The sequence below is a fragment of the Coregonus clupeaformis genome, unplaced genomic scaffold, assembly GCF_020615455.1.
Source record: "Coregonus clupeaformis isolate EN_2021a unplaced genomic scaffold, ASM2061545v1 scaf0093, whole genome shotgun sequence".
Lineage (NCBI taxonomy): Eukaryota > Metazoa > Chordata > Actinopteri > Salmoniformes > Salmonidae > Coregonus > Coregonus clupeaformis.
The window spans coordinates 487,554-512,500 of NW_025533548.1; the positions used below are offsets into that span (position 1 = coordinate 487,554).

Here is a 24,947-nt window from a genome sequence, read left to right on the forward strand (position 1 = left end):
AGAGGGGTCAAATACTTATTTCCCAAATCAATTTATAACATTTTTGACATGCGTTTTTCTGGATTTTTTGTTGTTGTTATTCTGTCTCTCACTGTTCAAATAAACCTACCATTAAAATGATAGACTGATCATGTCTTTGTCAGTGGGCAAACGTACAAAATCACCAGGGGATCAAATACTTTTTTCCCTCACTGTATATAGTATAGTTATACACAGTCACGTATATATATAGCATAGTTATACACAGTCACGTGTATATATATATATATATATAGTATAGTATAGTTTTATACAGTCACAGTCACGTATGTATATATATATATAGTATAGTTATACACAGTCACGTATATATATATATAGTATAGTTATACACAGTCATGTATATATATAGTATAGTTCTATACAGTCACAGTCACGTATATATACAGTGGGGAAAAAAAGTATTTAGTTAGCCACCAATTGTGCAAGTTCTCCCACTTAAAAAGATGAGAGGCGTGTAATTTTCATCATAGGTACACGTCAACTATGACAGTCAAATTGAGAAAAAAAATCCAGAAAATAACATTGTAGGATTTTTTATGAATTTATTTGCAAAAATTATGGTGGAAAATAAGTATTTGGTCACCTACAAACAAGCAAGATTTCTGGCTCTCACAGACCTGTAACTTCTTCTTTAAGAGGCTCCTCTGTCCTCCACTCGTTACCTGTATTAATGGCACCTGTTTGAACTTGTTATCAGTATAAAAGACACCTGTCCACAACCTCAAACAGTCACACTCCAAACTCCACTATGGCCAAGACCAAAGAGCTGTCAAAGGACACCAGAAACAAAATTGTAGACCTGCACCAGGCTGGGAAGACTGAATCTGCAATAGGTAAGTAGCTTGGTTTGAAGAAATCAACTGTGGGAGCAATTATTAGGAAATGGAAGACATACAAGACCACTGATAATCTCCCTCGATCTGGGGCTCCACGCAAGATCTCACCCCGTGGGGTCAAAATGATCACAAGAACGGTGAGCAAAAATCCCAGAACCACACGGGGGGACCTAGTGAATGACCTGCAGAGAGCTGGGACCAAAGTAACAAAGCCTACCATAAGTAACACACTACGCCGCCAGGGACTCAAATCCTGCAGTGCCAGACGTGTCCCCCTGCTTAAGCCAGTACATGTCCAGGCCCGTCTGAAGTTTGCTAGAGTGCATTTGGATGATCCAGAAGAGGATTGGGAGAATGTCATATGGTCAGATGAAACCAAAATAGAACTTTTTGGTAAAAACTCAACTCGTCGTGTTTGGAGGACAAAGAATGCTGAGTTGCATCCAAAGAACACCATACCTACTGTGAAGCATGGGGGTAGAAACATCATGCTTTGGGGCTGTTTTTCTGCAAAGGGACCAGGACGACTGATCCGTGTAAAGGAAAGAATGAATGGGGCCATGTATCGTGAGATTTTGAGTGAAAACCTCCTTCCATCAGCAAGGGCATTGAAGATTAAACGTGGCTGGGTCTTTCAGCATGACAATGATCCCAAACACACCGCCCGGCCAACGAAGGAGTGGCTTCGTAAGAAGCATTTCAAGGTCCTGGAGTGGCCTAGCCAGTCTCCAGATCTCAACCCCATAGAAAACTTTGGAGGGAGTTGAAAGTCCGTGTTGCCCAGCGACAGACCCAAAACATCACTGCTCTAGAGGAGATCTGCATGGAGGAATGGGCCAAAATACCAGCAACAGTGTGTGAAAACCTTGTGAAGACTTACAGAAAACGTTTGACCTGTGTCATTGCCAACAAAGGGTATATAACAAAGTATTGAGAAACTTTTGTTATTGACCAAATACTTATTTTCCACCATAATTTGCAAATAAATTCATAAAGAATCCTACAATGTGATTTTCTGGAAAAAAAAATCTCATTTTGTCTGTCATAGCTGACGTGTACCTATGATGAAAATTACAGGCCTCTCTCATCTTTTTAAGTGGGAGAACTTGCACAATTGGTGGCTGACTAAATACTTTTTTCCCCACTGTATGCTCACTTGTTGGCTGCCTTTCCTTCACTCTTCCCCCACTGTATATAGTATAGTATAGTTATATACAGTCACAGTCACGTATATACAGTTGAAGTCAGAAGTTTACATACACCTTAGCCAAATACATTTAAACTCAGTAAACAATGTATTCCTGACATTTAATCCTAGTAAAAATTCCCTGTCTTAGGTCAGTTAGAATCACCACTTTATTTTAAGAATGTGAAATGTCAGCATAATAGTAGAGAGAATGATTTATTTCAGCTTTCATTTCTTTCATCACATTCCCAGTGGGTCAGAAGTTTACATACACTCAATTAGTATTTGGTAGCATTGCCTTTAAAATTGTTTAACTTGGGTCAAACATTTCGGGTAGCCTTCCACAAGCTTCCCACAATAAGTTGGGTGAATTTTGGCCCATTCCTCCTGACAGAGTCAGGTTTGTAGGCCTCCTTGCTCGCACACGCTTTTTCAGTTCTGCCCACAAATTTTCTATAGGATTGAGGTCAGGGCTTTGTGATGGCCACTCCAATACCTTGACTTTGTTGTCCTTAAGCCATTTTGCCACAACTTTGAAAGTATGGTTGGGGTCATTATCTATTTGGAAGACCCATTTGCGACCAAGCTTTAACTTCCTGACTAATGTCTTGAGATGTTTCTTCAATATATCCACATCATTTTCCTTCCTCATGATGCCATCTATTTTGTGAAGTGCACCAGTCCCTCCTGCAGCAAAGCACCCCCACAGCATGATGCTGCCACCCCCGTGCTTCACGGTTGGGATGGTGTTCTTCGGCTTGCAAGCTACCCCCTTTTTCCTCCAAACATAACAATGGTCTTTATGGCCAAACAGTTCTATTTTTGTTTCATCAGACCAGAGGACATTTCTCCTAAAAGTACGATCTTTGTCCCCATGTGCAGTTGCAAACTGTAGTCTGGCTTTTTTATGGCGGTTTTGGAGCAGTGGCTTCTTCCTTGCTGAGCGTCCTTTCAGGTTATGTTGATATAGGACTCGTTTTACTGTGGATATAGATACTTTTGTACCTGTTTCCTCCAGCATCTTCACACGGTCCTTTGCTGTTGTTCTGGGATTGATTTGCACTTTCCGCACCAAAGTACATTCATCTCTAGGAGACAGAACGCGTCTCTTTCCTGAGCGGTATGACGACTGCGTTGTCCCATGGTGTTTATACTTGCGTACTATTGTTTGTACAGGTGAACGTGGTACCTTCAGGGCATTTGAAAATTGCTCCCAAGGATGAAGCAGACTTGTGGAGGTGTAAAAAAAACAACTACAACTTGGCTGATTTCTTTTGATTTTCCCATGTTGTCAAGCAAAAAGGCACTTAGTTTGAAGGTAGGCCTTGAAATACATCCACAGGTACACCGCCAATTGACTCAAATGATGTCAATTAGCCTATCAGAAGCTTCTAAAGCCATGACATCATTTTCTGGAATTTTCCAAGCTGTTTAAAGGCACAGTCAACTTAGTGTATGTAAACTTCTGACCCACAGGAATTGTGATACAGTGAATTATAAGTAAAATAATCTGTCTGTAAACAATTGTTGGAAAAATTACTTGTGTCATGTACAAAGTAGATGTCCTAACTGACTTGCCAAAACTATAGTTTGTTAACAAGAAATTTGTGGAGTCGTTGAAAAACGAGTTTTAATGACTCCAACCTAAGTGTATGTAAACTTCCGACTTATTTAGTATAGTATAGTTATACAGTCAGTCACATATATATATAGTATAGTTATATACAGTCACGTATATATATAGTATAGTATAGTTATACAGAGTCACGTATATATATATAGTATAGATATTCAGAGTCACAGTCACGTACCTCTTTCTCTGTGTCTTCGTACTCCTTGACTCTCTCCACGGCCACGATGTTGGTTTCCAGATCTGAAGACATCCTCACTAGCCAGGTCAGAGAGGCTGTCAGCTACAGGACACAGAGACAGAGACAGAGAGAGAGAGAAAGACAGAGAGAGAGACAGAGAGAAAGACAGAGAGAGAGAGAGACAAGAGAGAGAGAGAGAGAGAGAGAGAGAGAGAGAGAGACAGAGAAAGAGACAGAGAGACAGAGACAGAGAAAGAGACGGAGAGACAGAGACAGAGACAGAGACACAGAGACAAAGACAGAGAGACAGAGAGAGAGAGAGACAGAGACAGAGACAGAGAGACAGAGAGACAGAGAGGGGCAGAGAGAGAGAGAGAGAGAGAGAGAGAGGGGGCAGAGAGACAGAGAGAGGGGCAGAGAGACAGAGAGAGGGGCAGAGAGACAGAGAGAGGGGCAGAGAGACATAGAGAGGGGCAGAGAGAGGGGCAGAGAGACAGAGAGAGGGGCAGAGAGAGAGAGAGGGGCAGAGAGAGAGAGGGGCAGAGAGACAGAGAGAGGGGCAGAGAGAGAGAGAGGGGCAGAGAGACAGAGAGAGGGGCAGAGAGAGAGAGAGAGAGAGAGGGGCAGAGAGAGAGAGAGAGAGAGGGGCAGAGAGGCAGAGAGAGAGAGAGAGAGAGAGGCAGAGAGAGAGGCGGAGAGAGAATGAGGCAGAGAGGAGAGAGCGAGAGAGAGACAGACAGAGGGATTCAGAGAGAGGGAATTGGAGAGAGACAGCGAGAGAGGGAATTAGAGAGAGCGAGAGAGAGAGAGAGAGAGAGAGAGAGAGACAGAGGAAATTAGAGAGAGACCATTAGAAACTGGCTTGACCACATCATTAACCCAATGAGTACCACTGCGACGCTGGCGTGATTTGGACGTCTAACCCGTTTTAAACATTGTGTGTTTGAGACTTCTGGGTTGTACCATTGAATTCATCTATTTCTTCTACATTCTTTGGTACAAATCATTAGTCTGTGTGATTAACAGGGGCGGAGCTAGAACGGTGTTTGTGAGACAAGGGCGGATCCTGAAGGGCCGGGTCTTTTTACAAAAACGTCTGTAGAGTCAGAATGGTTTGAGCTACAAACTATTAAAAGCTATCTATGAAAGGCTACACAATAGTCGTTAGAAGGTAAGGGGTTCTTCTACATAGAAGATCATTGAAATCCCAGGACATAGTGTCTATAATAAGCTCAAATAGTTGCTGTCACAAACTCCACACAGTGGTCACTGACTAGTTGGACATTAATTTCCCACTGACCAAACATGTTCTGTACTAACAGCACTCATATAAATTCATTTTGATCAGGTTTTTGCTTTGACGGACCTCATGAATGCAACTGTTTATGTTAAATTGTTTAGTGTTCTACTTGTTGTCCTGAAAAGAAAATGGTAAAACACCTCATTGTGAGGCGAAATATAAGGACTGCAGATAAATGAAAGAGATCAATGAAAAGCCGATTTTTGCTGAGGTCTCGGGACTGACAAGGTTAAACAACCTGGGGGTGAGTTTCCCAAAAACACAAGGTTCATCTTTAACATGAAGATCATTATTCATCCACTGCCTGTGTTCTTGAGGGTAACTGGCTGTGAAACTAAACCAAAGAATGAAGGTAACTCTTCTGTTTTTGTAATGAAACAGAGTCCTAGGGTTCCAGTGTCCGTTCACACAGTCACCCCCTGTCCACACACACACACATAAACGCATTACTGACCTGTAGTGCATATGAGATGGACAGGCCCATGATCCCAGGGCTGAGGCTCTCTCTAGCCATCACAGCAAACAGAGCAGCAAACATTACGATACAGTTCCCTACAAACTCCAGACGCACCGCCAGCCACCTACAACACAGAGAGATATTAGAAACATTACGATACAGTTCCCTACAAACTCCAGACACACCGCCAGCCACCAACAACACAGATTATAAACACATACTGTTTCATGTGAAAGAAAAGGTGGACAGTTGAATGTTAATAATACCTGCTATAAATGTTGACCAGGTCTCATTAGTACGGACATAAAAAAATTTAATAAAAATTATATCTCAAAATGACTTATTGATTTAACCAATAAATGTGTAGGGGTGTGTGTGTGTGTGCATGTGATGGCCACGCTCCTCACCGGTTGGCTACGATGCTGGGGTAGTATGCTTTCTGGTTGTGGTCAACTCGACCATCGCTCTCCCTGATGAAGCGTTCCTGCTCCCCAAAGGCTCTGATGACGCTGGTCCCTAGCAACGTCTCGTTGAAGTGTGTGTAGACCGGGGAACGACTGACTGACTCCAGACGCTTCAACTGACGAGACGACGCCACGTAGAAACGCTGTGGGGAGGGAGGGATGGAATGGAGGGAGGGATGGAATGGAGGGAGGGATGGAATGGAGGGAGGGATGGAATGGAGGGAAGGAGGGATGGAATGGAGGGAGGGAGGGAATGGAGGGAGGGAGGGATGGAATGGAGGGAGGGAGGGAATGGAGGGAGGGAGGGATGGAATGGAGGGAGGGATGGAATGGAGGGAGGGATGGAATGGAGGGAGGGAGGGATGGAATGGAGGGAGGGAGGGAATGGAGGGAGGGATGGAATGGAGGGAGGGATGGAATGGAGGGAAGGAGGGATGGAATGGAGGGAGGGAGGGAATGGAGGGAGGGAGGGATGGAATGGAGGGAGGGAGGGAATGGAGGGAGGGAGGGATGAAATGGAGGGAGGGATGGAATGGAGGGAGGGATGGAATGGAATGGAGGGAGGGAGGGATGGAATGGAGGGAGGGAGGGAATGGAGGGAGGGATGGAATGGAGGGAGGGAGGGAATGGAGGGAGGGATATAAAAGCACAGTGAGTAGGAAAACAGGGAAAGTGGTATGCATCTCTCCCTCTCTCTCCCTCCCTCTCTCTCTCTCTCTCTCCCTACCTCCCTCCCCCCTCAGCGACCAACCTGGACAAAGAAGTAGAGTATTCCCAGGGGAGGTATGATAATAGCCACCAGCGGAGTAGCGATCAGTATAACCACACAGGATCCTACTACGTTGAACATGGAGCCCATGAACATCTTAATGATACTGGGGAGAGAGAAGAGAGAAGGATATAGTTCTATAAAGCAGCATTACATGGTATCAATAGCAGCTGACATATTTCATAATAATAATTTAAAGATATTCAGTAAAAACCTTGGGATGACAGAGTCGATGGTGTCTGTCTCCTTAGCGAAGCGGTTCACCAGGTTACCGCTGGGGGTGCGCTCGAAGAAGGACATGGGGGAGCGCAGTACGTTGTACAGCATGGACTGGTGGAGGTAGCGTGAAGCCAATATACCACCCATAGAGACAGAGATGGAGTAGCAGAACACAGCTATGCCTGAGAGAGAGAGGGGAGAGAGGAGGGAGGGGAGGGGGGGAGAGAGGAGGAGGAGAAGGAGGGGAGAGAGGAGGGGAGGGGTGGAGAGAGGAGGGGAGGGAGAGAGGAGGGGAGGGGGGAGAGAGGAGGAGGAGAGGGGGAGGGGGGAGAGAGGAGGAGGAGAGGGGGAGGGGGGAGAGAGGAGGGGGGAGAGAGGAGGGGAGTGAGAGAGGAGGGGAGTGAGAGAGGAGGGGAGGGAGAGGGAAGGAGAGAGGAATGGAGAGACAGTTGTACATAAAGACTCTTGTAGACAGAACAAGATACCACCCATAGAGACAGCGATTAACACACACGCACGTCCTTACCCTGTGAGACCCCCAGAGCTCCGTACACCCCCAGTCTCATCTCTCTGTTGGGCTGGGTTCCGTTGATGACTGGGTCGTCAGTCCACAGACTGAGCCAGTAGTTAGAGAAGAGAGAGGCGAAGTGGTGACTGAAGAACAGGAAGATACTGATACAGGACAACACTACACCTATAGCCTTCATATACTCCCAGAATACTGACAACTTCACCTAGAGGAGAGAGAGAGAGGGGGAGAGAGAGAGAGAGGGGGAGAGAGAGAGGGAGGGGGAGAGAGAGAGCGAGAGGGAGGGAGGGGGGTCGAGAGAGAGGGAGGGAGGGGGGGAGAGAGAGAGAGAGTGAGGGGGGAGAGAGAGGGAGGGGGGAGCGAGAGAGAGAGAGGGAGGGGGGAGAGAGAGAGAGAGAGGGAGGGGGGAGAGAGAGAGAGGTATGGGGGAGAGATAGAGAGAGAGAGGGAGGGGAAGAGAGAGAGAGAGAGAGAGAGAGAGAGAGAGAGAGAGGGAGAGCGGGAGGGGGGAGGGAGAGAGAGAGCGAGGTGGGGAGAGAGAGAGAGGGGGAGAGGGAGAGAGAGAGGGAGGGGGAGAGAGAGGGGGAGAGAGAGAGAGAGAGAGAGGGAGGGGGGAGAGAGAGAGAGGGAGGGTGGAGAGAGGGAGGGGGAGAGAGAGAGGGAGGGGGAGAGAGAGAAAGAGAGAGAGAGAGAGAGAGAGAGAGAGAGAGAAAGAGAGGGGGGGGGATAATTAGGGGAGAGGGAGAGACATTCTAGGTTCAATGTAAGAGATGGACAGTTGCTATGAGGCAATAGGGTGTCAATTAAGATCACACAAACACACACACACACACACACACACACACACACACAGTCTCTTACCCGTCCGGTGTTGGCCTTGTCAGCCTCAGTGATTCTCCCCACCTCAGCGTTCTTGGCCTTCTTCCCCAGGACCTCTCCTTCTGTCCTCAATGCTGATGTACTGGTATGGTTCTGACTGGAGACACAGAGAGAGAGATAGGGTTGTAGTGGTATGGTTCTGACTGGAGACACAGAGAGAGAGATAGGGTTGTAGTGGTATGGTTCTGACTGGAGACACAGAGAGAGAGATAGGGTTGTAGTGGTATGGTTCTGACTGGAGACACAGAGAGAGAGATAGGGTTGTAGTGGTATGGTTCTGACTGGAGACACAGAGAGAGAGATAGGGTTGTAGTGGTATGGTTCTGACTGGAGACACAGAGAGAGAGATAGGTTTGTAGTGGTATGGTTCTGACTGGAGACACAGAGAGAGAGATAGGGTTGTAGTGGTATGGTTCTGACTGGAGACACAGAGAGAGAGATAGGGTTGTAGTGGTATGGTTCTGACTGGAGACACAGAGATAGGGTTAGACGAGCTAAGCTAGAGACTATGGTAGGAATTAAATCCAACACATTAACGACCTGCACACAGCCATAGACTTTTAGATGCAATTTCGTCGACATTTGTAGAGTTCAGCGTTAGCTGTAAGCCAGGGATTTCAGCAGAGTGGAGTGTCTACTCACCCAATAACAGCAGCAGGAAGTCCATTCTCCAGTCCTTTCTTTGGTGCAGAGTCTAGACATACCAAAGAAGAGACACGTGGTCAGACATTCCACTGATAACAGGGTGCACAACACACACTCACATACTCTAGACACTCACACACACACACAGCTAGAATAACCATAGCAGCAGCACCACCACACGAAGCAGGGTCAGCACAGCTCCAGGGAACACCTGCCCCTCAGCACTGGTCTCAGGTCAGATCACCATGCCCCAATCATAACCTTAACTATTAGGAATAGAAACTAAGGCTTGGGCGGTATGCAGATTTTCATACCGTCATACCATTTCTGTACCATACTGGGGTATACGGTATTACTGAATGTGCACTCAAGGGGCGCTATTACTAAAAATATATATTTAAAAAATTAAAAAATTGGGACGCACAAAACTATTTAGGAAACAGGGATCTTGATTGAATGTCTCTGCTGTAACCAAGAAGCTTGATCTTGACATTTAGCCATTTAGCTAGCAAGTTAGCAAACCAAAATGCATAGCTGGATATCATTTATTTGACACATCTTAGATTTCTTACAGTTATACTGAACTTCTAGTTAGTTATAAGTAGTGGCGTACCACACATCTCTGCAGCCCCCACCAGGAAAATCATACCGTCGGTTTTCTAAATCCCTCAGTATATGGTTTATCTCCCAAGCCTACTAAGGATGTGTCCCAAATGCAGTGCTTAGGGGTGAATACATGTTCTAATGATACCAACCAGGGTATCCATCTAGTATCACTGATATCATGTTCTAATGATACCAACCAGGGTATCCATCTAGTATCACTGATATCATGTTCTAATGATACCAACCAGGGTATCCATCTAGTATCACTGATATCATGTTCTAATGATACCCGAGAGAGAAACTCTTGTCACAACTAAAAGTTTTTACATACATCACCTGTGCTCATGTGATTAAAAAGTGCTTTCTATGTCATCAAAGAACAAGTGCTCACTTTCTTCAAACCCTTGACAAGATGCTGTATAACTCAAATAGTTACTATTTCATGCATTGTAAACCCATTCAAATGTATCAGAACATTTCCCCCGAACTGTGAAATTGTGTCAACGACAGCCCTAAAACCACTGCAGGGGAGCACAAACCTCAAGCAGTCCCTTCCCCATCACACTCAGACCCCAGGATTCAGCCCCAAAACTGAGCAAAGTGTCAGGTTTTAGAGCCAGGTTGAAAACAACTAACTGAGCAAAGTGTCAGGTTTTAGAACCAGGTTGACAACAACTAACTAAACAAAGTGTCAGGTTTTAGAGCCAGGTTGAAAACAACTAACTAACAAAGTGTCAGGTTTTAGAGCCAGGTTGAAAACAACTAACTAACAAAGTGTCAGGTTTTAGAGCCAGGTTGAAAACAACTAACTAAACAAAGTGTCAGGTTTTAGAGCCAGGTTGAAAACAACTAACTAAACAAAGTGTCAGGTTTTAGAGCCAGGTTGAAAACAACTAACTAAACAAAGTGTCAGGTTTTAGAGCCAGGTTGAAAACAACTAACTAAACAAAGTGTCAGGTTTTAGAGCCAGGTTGAAAACAACTAACTAAACAAAGTGTCAGGTTTTAGAGCCAGGTTGAAAACAACTAACTAACAAAGTGTCAGGTTTTAGAGCCAGGTTGAAAACAACTAACTAACAAAGTGTCAGGTTTTAGAGCCAGGTTGAAAACAACTAACTAAACAAAGTGTCAGGTTTTAGAGCCAGGTTCAAAACAACTAACTAAACAAAGTGTCAGGTTTTAGAGCCAGGTTGAAAACAACTAACTAAACAAAGAGTCAGGTTTTAGAACCAGGTTGAAAACAACTAATTAACAAAGTGTCAGGTTTTAGAGCCAGGTTGAAAACAACTAACTAACAAAGTGTCAGGTTTTAGAGCCAGGTTGAAAACAACTAACTAAACAAAGTGTCAGGTTTTAGAACCAGGTTGAAAACAACTAACTAACAAAGTGTCAGGTTTTAGAGCCAGGTTGAAAACAACTAACTAAACAAAGTGTCAGGTTTTAGAGCTAGGTTGAAAACAACTAACTAAACAAAGTGTCAGGTTTTAGAACCAGGTTGAAAACAACTAACTAAACAAAGTGTCAGGTTTTAGAACCAGGTTGAAAACAACTAACTAAACAAAGTGTCAGGTTTTAGAACCAGGTTGAAAACAACTAACTAAACAAAGTGTCAGGTTTTAGAAAACAACATGGACCAGGAGTACCTCTGTTTCTCTGAGTGTAGTGTAGCTGACATGCAAACACATGCATGAGCCAGGCTGTCTGTGTGTCCTTACTGCAGTTCCATCTTTACATGGCCTACCACCCTTGTCTCATACCCTCAGATCAGAGTGACATCATACCCTCAGATCAGAGTGACCTCATACCCTCAGATCAGAGTGACCTCATACCCTCAGACCAAGAGTGACTGAATCTGAAATCAGAGATGGTGGAATTCCACCCACCCAACGTAACCAATCCTTTCAGGTCAAGCCAAACAAGTTTTTTTATCACCACACCAGCCCAGTAGCCTGACCCCATCCTGACCCCTGTGCTCTCCTAACAGATCAGGATGGTGGAACAAAGCTACCAGTCCAGATCAGTAGTGTTTCTTAAGGGAAAGCGGGAGGAGACAAGGAGAGGTAGCCTGGCTGTGTCCTAACTAAACCAAGGCTGTGTCCTAACTAAACCAAGGCTGTGTCCTAACTAAACCAAGGCTGTGTCCTAACTAAACCAAGGCTGTGTCCTAACTAAACCAAGGCTGTGTCCTAACTGGCACTCTATTCCCTATACAGGGCTCATATGGCTCCGGTCAAAAGTAGTACACTACGTAGTGAATATGGTGCCATTTGGGACGCAGCCCAAGTCTCCTAGGGGACAGACAACCAGTCAAACCTTCAGTATCCTCTTCCTCCTCCCTCCCCTCTTCTGAATGGCAGACAAGACAAAACAGGGGGATGAAAGAAAGAGAGAGAGAGAGATGGAGACACAAACGTAAAAATACATCAAATAAAAACACAATGGTGAAAGGCAGGGTTGGGGAGTAACTGATTACATGTAATAAATTAAATGTAACCTGATCAGTTACGTTACCAGCAAGAATATTGTAATCAGATTACAGATATTTTTAAAAAGTAGATGCTTACTTATTGGATTACTATTACATTCAGAAATGATGTTTGTGAAAGAATACATTATGGCACCTTTCTGTTTTCTCAATGACATTCAATTCAGCTTTGAAAAAAGGAGCAAGTTTAAGTTTGTTCCACCTGAGAGTCTGACCACCAATCAGAGACCTCTATGATGACACACCAAATGATGACCACCAATCAGAGACCTCTATGATAACACACCAAATGATGACCACCAATCAGAGACCACTATGATGACACACCAAATGATGACCACCAATCAGAGACCTCTATGATGACACACCAAATGTGTTTGATGGATCCTTTTTGTCTTCTTAAGGGGGATGTAATCCAAAAGTAATCCAAAAGTAATGAGATTACGTTACTGAGTTTGGGCAATCCAAAAATTAAATTACTGACAAAAATGTTGGACAGGCAACTAGTAATTGTAACCTACCCAACCCTGGTGAAAGGAGAGAAATAATATATATATATAATACGACTACTTTAAAACGCTGAACACACAACAAGCAGGAGAGATGTAATATGATTGGTTTAAAACACTGGACACACAACAAGCAGGGGAGATGTAATATGATTGGTTTAAAACGCTGAACACACAACAACCAGGGGAGATGTAATATGATTGGTTTAAAACGCTGAACACACAACAAGCAGGAGAGATGTAATATGATTGGTTTAAAACACTGGACACACAACAAGCAGGGGAGATGTAATATGATTGGTTTAAAACGCTGAACACACAACAACCAGGGGAGATGTAATATGATTGGTTTAAAACGCTGAACACACAACAAGCAGGAGAGATGTAATATGATTGGTTTAAAACACTGGACACACAACAAGCAGAGGAGATGTAATATGATTGGTTTAAAACGCTGAACACACAACAAGCAGGGGAGATGTAATATGATTGGTTTAAAACACTGGACACACAACAAGCAGAGGAGATGTAATATGATTGGTTTAAAACGCTGAACACACAACAAGCAGGGGAGATGTAATATGATTGGTTTAAAATGCTAAACACAGAACAAGCAGGGGAGATATAATACGACTGACTAGTTTAAAACGCTGAACACAACAAGCAGGGGAGATGTAATACGACTAGGTTAAAACGCTGAACACACAACAACCAGGGGAGATGTAATATGATTGGTTTAAAACACTGGACACACAACAAGCAGGGGAGATGTAATATGATTGGTTTAAAACGCTGAACACAGAACAAGCAGGGGAGATGTAATACGACTAGGTTAAAACGCTGAACACACAACAAGCAGGGGAGATTTAATATGATTGGTTTAAAACGCTGAACACACAACAAGCAGGGGAGATTTAATATGATTGGTTTAAAACACTGGACACACAACAAGCAGGGGAGATGTAATATGATTGGTTTAAAACGCTGAACACACAACAAGCAGGGGAGATATAATACGACTGACTAGTTTAAAACGCTGAACACAACAAGCAGGGGAGCTGGTGGTGATGTGGTTGTGTTAAACTGGTATGGAGGGGAGGGACTTGCTCTTGGTGATGAACTGGAACAATGGAATCAAATGTTTTCCAAATAGAGATGAAACAGAGATGATGACATGAAGAATGGTGACAATGACTATAGTGATAGTGGTTATACTGTAGAGATGTAGCTAGCTGATGATGATGATGATATATGTCACCTGATTCGTCATCTTCCTGCTCTTTGTTTGCATACGTCCTGAGAAACTCAGCGAAGGCCCCGTCACGTGCCATCAGCTCCAGGTAGGAGCCCATCTCAGTGATCTCTCCCTCCACCATCACCAGGATCAGATCTGCCTGGGGCAGGAAGCTCAGACCGTGGGTCACCAGGACACGAGTCTACGAAGACAGAGACGCACACACAGAGGGTCAGATTTAAATAGAACGGAGGAACCGCTGCCTCCAGGGGTTTTACAACACTACTACTAATAATGCTGGTACAATTACCGTATAACGGTGTAACCGACGGTTACGGATGAAGACCGTCATAAATATAAAATAACCGTCACTTTTTAAAAATATATTTATATACAGTATATATACTGAGTGTACAAAACATTAAGAACGCCTTCCTAATATTGAATCCCCGAGCTGACAAGGTAAAAATCTGTAGTTCTGCCCCTGAGCAAGGCAGTTAACCCACTGTTCCCCGGGCGCCAAAGACGTGGATGTCGATTAAGGCAGCCCTCCGCACCTCTCTGATTCAGAGGGGTTGGGTTAAACGCGGAAGACACATTTCAGTTGAATGCATTCAGTTGTACAACTGTCTAGATATCCCCTTTGCCTTTCCCCATTTACTTAAATCTCTTGTCTTGTCCATTCACCCTCTGAATGGCACACATACACAATCCATGTCTCAATTGTCTCAAGGCTTAAAAATCCTTCTTTAACCTGTCTCCTCCCCTTCATCTACACTCATTGAAGTGGATTTAACAGGTGACATCAATAAGGGATCATAGCTTTCACCTGGATTCACCTGGTCAGTCTATGTCATGGAAAGAGCAGGTGTTCATAATGTTTTGGAAACTCAGTGTATATACTGTATATTTTGAATTAACAGCTGACTGGAGACTGGACCGCATGGTATTTGTGCGGTTGAGTCCGTTTCAAAGATGGTGGATGAATTAAGATAGTTCACTTAGGCCGTTTACCATTTAAATAAAAAAGTCAGTTACGGTCTGCTTAAGAGGTGGTTCTCCTATAGAAATCAATGGTCTGCTTAAGAGGTGGTTCTCCTATAGAAATCAATGGTCTGCTTAAGAGGTGGTTCTCCTATAGAAATCAATGGTCTGCTTAAGAGGTGATTCTCCTATAGACATCAATGGTCTGCTTAAGAGGTGATTCTCCTATAGACATCAATGCAATAGCAGCTGAGTCTGGTCTGCTTAGTTAATTGCCTGTATAATATGAACCAGATAACAGCTGGGTCTGGTCTGCTTAGTCCAGGGGTGTCAAACTTACGGCCCGCGGGCCGGATCAGGGAAAGCTGTATGTTTGGTGTGTTCAGAGCATGTTGCAGTGCTGAAAGAATATAACCTTCGTCGCCACTATGTGAGTCTTCATGCCGACAAATATGACAACTTTCAAGGACAGCGGAGATGAGAGAAGGTGAATGAACTGTTGGCGGGTCTGAAGAAACAGCAGTCTGTGTTTACTCACAGCCGAGACATCAGTGACGCTGCAGTGAAAGCTAGCTACCTCATTGCTAATGAAATCGCAGTGGCTTCAAAACCATTTAGTGAGGGTGAATTTGTAAAAACATGCATGATGAAGGCATCGGAGATTGTGTGCCCTGAAAAGCGGCAGGCTTTTGCAAATATCAGCCTGACAAGAAACACAGTTGCAGACAGGATTTCCGATCTTTCAGTGGATTTGGACAGCCAGTTGAAGCAAAAAGTAAAGTCATTTATTGCGTTTTCGGTTGCAATTGATGAAAGCACGGACATTACAGATGTTGCACAACTGGCCATTTTTTCATCCGCGGAGTTGATGACACATTGACCGTCACCGAGGAGTTCGTGGAGTTGGTGCCGATGACAGATACAACGACAGCAGCTGATATTTTTACCGCACTCGTCGGGCGCGCTGGACAGGGTCGGAGTGGACTGGTCCCGCGCTGTCAGCCTGGCTACAGATGGTGCGCCCTCAATGATCGGGAAAAAAGCAGGTGTTGTGACAAAGTTCAGAGAGAAAGTGCAATCTGCAAATGGAGGACGTGATTTTTGACTTTTCACTGTATTTTGCACCAGGAGGCTTTGTGTTGCAAGTCATTAAAGATGGATAACGTCATGAAGGTGGTCATCCAAACTGTTAATTTCATCCGATCCAGAAGCCTGAATCACCGTCAGTTTGACAGCCTTCTCAGAGAGAAAGACCACATCTATGGCCTGCCATACCACACTGAGGTAAGATGGTTAAGCCGAGGTGCTGTGCTGAGGCGTTTCTTTGATTTACGAGAAGAAATTGAACAGTTCATGGAAGAAAAGGGCAAACCAGTGTTAGAATTTCATTCCGCAGAATGGATGCCGGACCTTGCATTTATGGTGGATGTTACAGAGCACCTGAATAACTTGAACAAACAGCTGCAAGGGCGCAACAAAGTTGTCACGCAGTATTATGACAGCATACGTTCTTTCAAGTTGAAGCTGTCATTGTGGGAGACGCAACTTGCCGGTGGTGATGCAGCTCACTTCCCCTGTCTGAAAAATGTGTGCGCGACCCAACATGTGGCAGACATGAAGCGGTTCAAAGATAAATAACTGGACTGTTACGGGAGTTTGAGCAACGCTTTCAGATTTATGTTTATATGTTTTTATGTTGATGTGCTATTGTTTTTAATTGATTTTATTTTATTTGTATATTTAACCTATTCTTGACTCTGTGGTTCTTGCACTTGTTTGGGGAACAGGATTTCATTATTTTTATCTACATTTCTGCCTGAGAAATGACACCCTGATATAGTTCTGTGATCTGTGAAACAGTTCTGTTAATCACTGAGGCATTGTGTGTTTGTGTGTTCTTTTTCTTTAGAATTTTCAAATAAACTTGACGTGTTTTATGATTAATAGTGATGTTGTGCTTGTACTATTTTGGACACACTGTCCTCAGGCTCTAGCTTTATGTTGTATGTTGATCGTATTAAAACAAAGAAAACAATCTGAAGTTGTTGTTTTTAAGTTATATATACCATGATTTTTCCGGTCCGGCCCACTTGGGAATAGATTTTCCTCCATGTGGCCCCTGAGCTAAAATGAGTTTGACACCCCTGGCTTAGTCCATTGACTGTAGATTAACCAGATAACAGCTGGGTCTGGTCTGCTTAGTTCATTGACTGTAGATGAACCAGATATCAGCTGGGTCTGGTCTGCTTAGTTCATTGACTGTAGATGAACCAGATAACAGCTGGGTCTTGTCTGCTTAGTCCATTGACTGTAGATGAACCAGATAACAGCTGGGTCTGGTCTGCTTAGTTAATTGACTGTAGATTAACCAGATAACAGCTGGGTCTGGTCTGCTTAATTCATTGACTGTAGATGAACCAGATAACAGCTGGGTCTGGTCTGCTTAGTCCATTGACTGTAGATGAACCAGATAACAGCTGGGTCTGGTCTGCTTAGTTCATTGACTGTAGATGAACCAGATAACAGCTGGGTCTGATCTGCTTAGTTCATTGACTGTAGATGAACCAGATAACAGCTGGGTCTTGTCTGCTTAGTCCATTGACTGTAGATGAACCAGATAACAGCTGGGTCTGGTCTGCTTAGTTAATTGACTGTAGATGAACCAGATAACAGCTGGGTCTGGTCTGCTTAGTTCATTGACTGTAGATGAACCAGATAACAGCTGGGTCTGGTCTGCTTAGTTCATTGACTGTAGATGAACCAGATAACAGCTAGGTCTGGTCTGCTTAGTTCATTGACAGTAATGCAACCAGATAACAGCTGGGTCTTGTCTGCTTAGTCCATTGACTGTAGATGAACCAGATAACAGCTGGGTCTGGTCTGCTTAGTTCATTGACTGTAGATGAACCAGATAACAGCTGGGTCTGGTCTGCTTAGTTCATTGACAGTAATGCAACCAGATAACAGCTGGGTCTGGTCTGCTTAGTTCATTGACAGTAATGCAACCAGATAACAGTGTGTTGTGTCTCGCTTCGTCTTCCGTCCCTGTCTGTTTCTGCCGTAACATGGACTCTTAACAACGTGATGAAACGTTGTTGCTCCTTGCTGAAATGGTCATGTCTAGATGGCATACAGCTTTTGTAAAATGTTAGCTAACCCTAACCCTTTTCCTAACCTTAACCTAATTATCCTAGCCTGCTGTGTAAGTTATCCTAACCTACAATGAAAAGTTTTTATTTTATTATAGGAGATGTTTTTAGTTTTTTTGCCATTCGAACGGTTATTACGGTGACCGTGGCATTTGGCTGACCAATTACCATCATCCAAAATTCGATGACAGTCACTGTCCTAACGACTAGACCAGCCCCCAGCAAGGATGCCCCATGTCTAAACACACACGCACACTCACTCACACACACAAACACACTGTAAACCAAATCCACATTTATCACACACACCAAAACACACCCCTCTTATAAACCCTGACCTCTGTTTTGGGGTTACGACCTCTTACCCTGTCCTTCAGGACGCCCTGGGGCCCGACAACCTTCTCGAAGATGTGCTTGCCCACGTGGGCGTCGACCGCCGACAGAGGATCGTCCAATAGATAGACAGCACAGTCGCAGTAGACCGCCCTGGCCAGACTGACCCTCTGCTTCTGACCCCCTGACAGGTTCACACCCTGGGGAGGAAGGGGAGGAAACACGCCTGTGTTAAAATACAACCATCAATACTGCCAGACATGGCTTCTCTAATCACTACCTATACAGCCGGATATATTATCTGAAGGCACACAGGGTTGTCTAATCACTACCTATACAGCAGGATATATTATCTCAAGGCACACAGGGTTGTCTAATCACTACCTATACAGCCGGATATATTATCTGAAGGCACACAGGGTTGTCTAATCACTACCTATACAGCAGGATATATTATCTCAAGGCACACAGGGTTGTCTAATCACTACCTATACAGCCGGATATATTATCTGAAGGCACACAGGGTTGTCTAATCACTACCTATACAGCGGGATATATTATCTCAAGGCACACAGGGTTGTCTAATCACTACCTATACAGCAGGATATATTATCTTAAGGCTCACAGGGTTGTCTAATCACTACCTATACAGCGGGATATATTATCTCAAGGCACACAGGGTTGTCTAATCACTACCTATACAGCAGGATATATTATCTTAAGGCTCACAGGGTTGTCTAATCACTACCTATACAGCAGGATATATTATCTCAAGGCTAGACATGGGGTTCAAACCAACAACCTGGGTCCTTCACTGAGCCTACAAGTGGGTCCCACCTTTCACAAAACCAGTGACCATGGCCACACTAGCAGTCCCCACCTTCTCCCTGATCTAACTCTAACCCCCACTAGACCCCCTCCTGTCCCCACCTTCTCCCTGATCTAACTCTAACCCCCACTAGACCCCCTCCTGTCCCCACCTTCTCCCTGATCTAACTCTAACCCCCACTAGACCCCCTCCTGTCCCCACCTTCTCCCTGATCTAACTCTAACCCCCACTAGACCCCTCCTGTCCCCACCTTCTCCCTGATCTAACCCTAACCCCCACCAGACCCCCTCCTTTCCCCACCATCTCCCTGATCTAACCCTAACCCCCACCAGACCCCCTCCTGTCCTCACCTTCTCCCTGATCTAACCCTAACCCCAACCAGACCCCCTCCTGTCCCCACCTTCTCCCTGATCTAACCCTAACCCCCACCAGACCCCCTCCTGTCCCCACCTTCTCCCTGATCTAACCCTAACGCCAACCCCCATTAGACCCCCTCCTGTCCCCACCTTCTTCCTGATCTAACCCCAATCAGACCCCCTCCTGTCCTCACCTTCTCCCTGATCTAACCCTAACCCCCACCAGACCCCCTCCTGTCCTCACCTTCTCCCTGATCTAACCCTAACCCCCACCAGACCCCCTCCTGTCCCCACCTTCTCCTTGATCTGACCCTAACCCCCACCAGACCCCCTCCTGTCCCCACCTTCTCCCCGATCTCAGTGCCATCTCCAGCAGGCAGGATCTCCAGGTCTGGCAGCAGGGCGCAGGCCTCCACCACTCTGTGGTACCAGCTCTCCTTCCTCTCCTGACCAAACACTATGTTGTCTTTCAGTGTGGCATTCTGGATCCACGCCTGCTGTGGTACATAGGCCACAGAACCCTGGATGGGGGGATGGGGGGAAGAGAGAGAGAGAGAGAGAGAGAGAGAGAGAGTGAGAGAGAGAGAGAGAGAGAGAGAGGAGGGGTAGAGAGAGAGAGAGAGAGAGAGAGAGAGAGAGAGAGAGAGAGAGAGAGTGTGCGGTTAAAATTGGCAAAAAACACACACATTTCTTTCCACAGGGTTGTGGGGTGAGACAGGGATGCAGTTTAAGCCCCACCCTCTTCAACATATATATCAACGAATTGGTGATGGCACTAGAACAGTCTGCAGCACCCGGCCTCACCCTACTAGAATCTGTTGTAAAATGTCTACTGTTTGCTGATGATCTGGTGCTTCAGACGGCTTACAGCAGCACCCATCTTCTGCCAGACCTGGGCCCTGACAGTAAATCTCAGTAAGACAAAAATAATGGGAGAGGTGGGGGGGGAAATACTTTTTGACTTTGACTTTTTGTCTTCATTAAAACCTCACCCCACCCCCTAAAATAAAATAAACAAATTACCAATATCCCCTGTACTGCATACTCACCTTTTCCTCTACCCCACGATACAAAAACAACACCACACATCACAATAACCCAAACCTCACCACCTCTACAACCGTATATCCAGACCATCTTCCCCAGCTATACAGACAGCCCCCCCAACACACCATATCTCTTGAAACATCTCCACACTTTTTATCATTTTATAAAACTCAAATTCCACCCTAAGGCGCGCAGAGACCATCCCATTAAATAATAGTAAAGGGTCTGTTATCCCTCCACCTTTGACCCTGTTCCTCCTTGTTATCCAAATAGCTAACTTTGACTGAGCAAACAGAAAATTCAACAACACACATTTTTCCTTTTCCTTATTTGAATACCTGTACCCCATTATAAACATCCCGACAGTAAAACCCACCCCCAACCTCTCACACAGACATTCCAACTGAGACATTAAAGGCATTAACCTGGCGCACACAGAAAACACATGAATCCCAGTTTCACTCATGACACAGAAAGGACACCCCTGTCTGACTCCCGGTTCAACCCGTGCTAACCAGCTGTTAGTGGCCAGGGCTCCATGTAAAACCCTCCACTGGAGGTCCCCTGACCTCTTTGGTACTGGGAGTTTGTACAGCCCCCTCCATCTAAAACCCACCATACTCTCCGCCCCACATGCCCCCTGCCACTGATGTGCCTTCACTCCTGTTAGGCTCCTAATGTTCCTTACCTTAATACAGAGGTTGTAGAGGGCTTTACCTCCCACCCCCTCAAACTCCCCCAGGCTCGGAGTGTTAAAATCTAAAAAGTCCTCCAGACCCCCTTGCCAGTCATTTACATTTACATTTTAGTCATTTAGCAGACGCTCTTATCCAGAGCGACTTACAGTTAGTGAAGACCTTTTTTTTGGGGGGGGCTGCTCAAACACCCCCCTTACCGGCTCAGACAGTGCCTCCTAGACTTCCCCCAGGAATCTCTCCAGCAGCCTAAGAGATGTTAGTCCTGTTTGTTTTGCTAGGACTTCTGGGGTTTTCCATCCATCCTCTCCCAGCAGTCGCAGGTCACCCAGCCTTAGTAATCCCGCTGCCATCAGTCGCCTCTTCAGGGTGGCTGACTGAACCGATCTCAAAAGGATGACTGGGTTGTGGAAGATAGGCTCCTCCCACACCCACAGCCCAGGCTCCACACCCACTTCTCGTGTGGGCCTTAGTAGTTGCCAGGCCCTCAGCACCACAGAGTAAAAATCAGAGAGTCCTGCTGTACTCAGCCCCTCCAGCCTCATGAGGAATAGCTGCCGGTCCAACCCTAATCCGCCAGCTCTCTTCAGCAGCGCGCATGCAGGATCCCTCCATCCGACATCAGTATGGTACAGCAGTCTCTGTGCCGCCTTTAGTCGGAATGCAGCCACCCTGCTCTCCAGTTCCACCAGGCCCTGTCCTCCTTCATTTACGGACATATACAACACTGCCGCCCTCAGCCAGTGATGGCCCGACCATAAAAAATCCACCAGCTTGCGTTGCAGGTCTGCGAGCAGACCGGCGGGGGGGTTGAGGACAGCCAGTTTATGCCACAGAGAAGATGCCACCAGGTTGTTGATTATCAGCACCCTCCCTCTATATGACACTTGGGACAGGAGCCACCTCTACCTGGCCAGTCTTGACACCACTGCCTGTGACAGCCCCTCCCAGTTCTTCCTGACCCACCTCTCTGAGCCCAGGTACACCCCCAATATTTTAAGCCCTTCACAACCCCACTGCAACCCCCCTGGAAGCAGAGGGGCCCTATCCCCTCATGCCCCACATAACAGAGCTTTGCTCTTTCCCCAGTTTACCTTAGCTGACGAAGCTCCCTCGTACACCAGACTATTCTCTAGTGCCTGCATATCCTGACCATCCCTGACCATCACAGAAACGTCATCTGCATACGCTGACACTGCTATGCCTGTCCAGCACACTCCCTGCAGTCTCCTGCGTAGCAGGCCCAAAAAAGGCTCAATGGCTAGTGTATATAACTGCCCTGATAGAGGGCATCCTTGTCTAATGCCCCGCCTCACCCAGACTGGCCTACTGAGCCCCCCTCCCACCTTAACCATACATGATGCCCCAGCATACATCTTCACATAGGCCAAAAACCTTTCCCCAAACCCAAACATCACATTAAACAGATACTCATGGTCCACTCTATCAAAAGCCTTCTCTTGATCTAAAGAGACCAGACCAAAGTTCACATTAGAACTTCTTGACAAGTCCAACATGTCCCTGATTAAGAACAAGTTGTCCGTGATTAAGCGTCCTGGTACGCAATATGTCTGGTCATTGTGTACTATAGAGTCCAGATGGGACTTTAGTCTGTTAGCGAGGACCTTGGCAAATATCTTGTAGTCCGCACAGAGCAATGCCACAGGCCTCCAGTTCTTAAGTTCACACAAGTCCCCTTTTTTGGGCAGGAGAGTCAGAGCCACCTGCCGGCAGCTCATCGGCAACTCTCCTACCCCGACGCATTCACGCAACACGCAAAAGAAGTCCAGTCCAATTATTCCCCAGAATTTTTTATAAAACTCCACTGGGAGTCCATCGACCCCCCGTGCACGGCCGGGGGACATCTGGGTTACGGCCTCTGCAAGTTCATGGGACAATAGGGGAATGTCCATTTCATCCCTCTGTACCAGAGAGAGCTTAGGGAGTTCAGCAAACAAAACCTGAGCACACATAGGATCACACAGTTCTGCCTTATACAATTCAGTATAAAACTCCACAGTCCGCTCCCGCATCTCCACCACCACAGAGGTCACCCGCCCATCCGAAAGCCGTAGACAATGCATACCCTTGGCTTCACCGCTCTGTCTTTCCAAACCAAAGAAGAAGGAGCTGGGAGCATCCATCTCCTTGAGCATGGAGAACCTAGCTCTTACAAGTGCTCCCTTTGTTTTAACCTGGAAAAAACTGCCCAGGTCCCTACGTAGTTCAGCTAGATTAGCCTGGAGGCCTACATTGCCTTGCCCCACCAGCTCTACCTCCATCTCACTAATACTACGCTCGAGTTCCCCCAATACTCTCCTAGCCTCTGAGGATGAGAGAGCTGTATACTGTTGGCAGAAAAGCCGAATTTGGACTTTTCCCACATCCCACCATTGACTCAGAGACTCATACTCCTCTCTTCGCTGCCCCCACCTTTCCCAAAAAGTCTGGAAACCTGAGCAAAAAGTGGCATCTTGTAAGAGCTTTACATTAAACTTCCAATAGGATACCTGCCGAGGCCCTGGTGAAATAGACAGCCGAGCCATGGTTATGTGATGATCCGAAAAACCCACTGGGAGAATGGTAGCGTCCAACAGCCTATTGCTCTGATTCCTGGACATGTACAATCGATCAAGCCGGGCTGCACTCACCCTAGCCCCAAAGACCTTCACCCATGTACAGTGAGGAAAAAAAGTATTTGATCCCCTGCTGATTTTGTACGTTTGCCCACTGACAAAGACATGATCAGTCTATAATTTTAATGGTAGGTTTATTTGAACAGTGAGAGACAGAATAACAACAAAAAAATCCAGAAAAACGCATGTCAAAAATGTTATAAATTGATTTGCATTTTAATGAGGGAAATAAGTATTTGACCCCTCTGCAAAACATGACTTAGTACTTGGTGGCAAAACCCTTGTTGGCAATCAGAGGTCAGATCTTTCTTATAGTTGGCCACCAGGTTTGCACACATCGCAGGAGGGATTTTGTCCCACTCCTCTTTGCAGATCTTCTCCAAGTCATTAAGGTTTCGAGCGTGATGTTTGGGAACTCGAACCTTCAGCTCTTCAGAAGGGCCTGTATATATGCTTTCTTGAGCAGGGGGACCTTGCGGGCGCTGCAGGATTTCAGTCCTTCACGGCGTAGTGTGTTACCAATTGTTTTCTTGGTGACCATGGTCCTAGCTGCCTTGAGATCATTGACAAGATCCTCCCGTGTAGTTCTGGGCTGATTCCTCACCGTTCTCATGATCATTGCAACTCCACGAGGTGAGATCTTGCATGGAGCCCCAGGCAGAGGGAGATTGACAGTTATTTTGTGTTTCTTCCATTTGCGAATAATCGCACCAACTATTGTCACCGTCTCACCAAGCTGCTTGGCGATGGTCTTGTAGCCCATTCCAGCCTTGTGTAGGTCTACAATCTTGTCCCTGACATCCTTGGAGAGCTCTTTGGTCTTGGCCATGGTGGAGAGTTTGGAATCTGATTGATTGATTGCTTCTGTAGACAGGTGTCTTTAAGAGTGTGCTCCTAATCTCAGCTCGTTACCTGTATAAAAGACACCTGGGAGCCAGAAATCTTTCT

At 45.6% G+C, this 24,947-nt stretch overlaps 1 protein-coding gene across 2 annotated transcripts in view; it reads right to left on the minus strand.

Moving 5' to 3' along the window:
• LOC121570161 (multidrug resistance-associated protein 1-like) overlaps window positions 1-24,947 on the minus strand; it is a 61,345-nt gene that overhangs the window by 12,092 nt on the left and 24,306 nt on the right. Inside the window, exons 18-29 of one of the 2 annotated variants that reach the window (XM_045213234.1) lie at window positions 19,966-20,142; window positions 18,469-18,636; window positions 13,995-14,172; window positions 12,056-12,088; window positions 9,135-9,186; window positions 8,475-8,589; window positions 7,611-7,818; window positions 7,080-7,266; window positions 6,848-6,971; window positions 6,040-6,239; window positions 5,630-5,756; window positions 3,876-3,977 (exon numbers count right to left, since the gene is read on the minus strand). In XM_045213234.1, the coding sequence (XP_045069169.1) occupies window positions 3,876-3,977; window positions 5,630-5,756; window positions 6,040-6,239; window positions 6,848-6,971; window positions 7,080-7,266; window positions 7,611-7,818; window positions 8,475-8,589; window positions 9,135-9,186; window positions 12,056-12,088; window positions 13,995-14,172; window positions 18,469-18,636; window positions 19,966-20,142 (1,671 nt within the window). The remainder of the gene's footprint in view (window positions 1-3,875; window positions 3,978-5,629; window positions 5,757-6,039; window positions 6,240-6,847; window positions 6,972-7,079; window positions 7,267-7,610; window positions 7,819-8,474; window positions 8,590-9,134; window positions 9,187-12,055; window positions 12,089-13,994; window positions 14,173-18,468; window positions 18,637-19,965; window positions 20,143-24,947) is intronic. The other variant, XM_045213235.1, reaches the window with a different exon arrangement.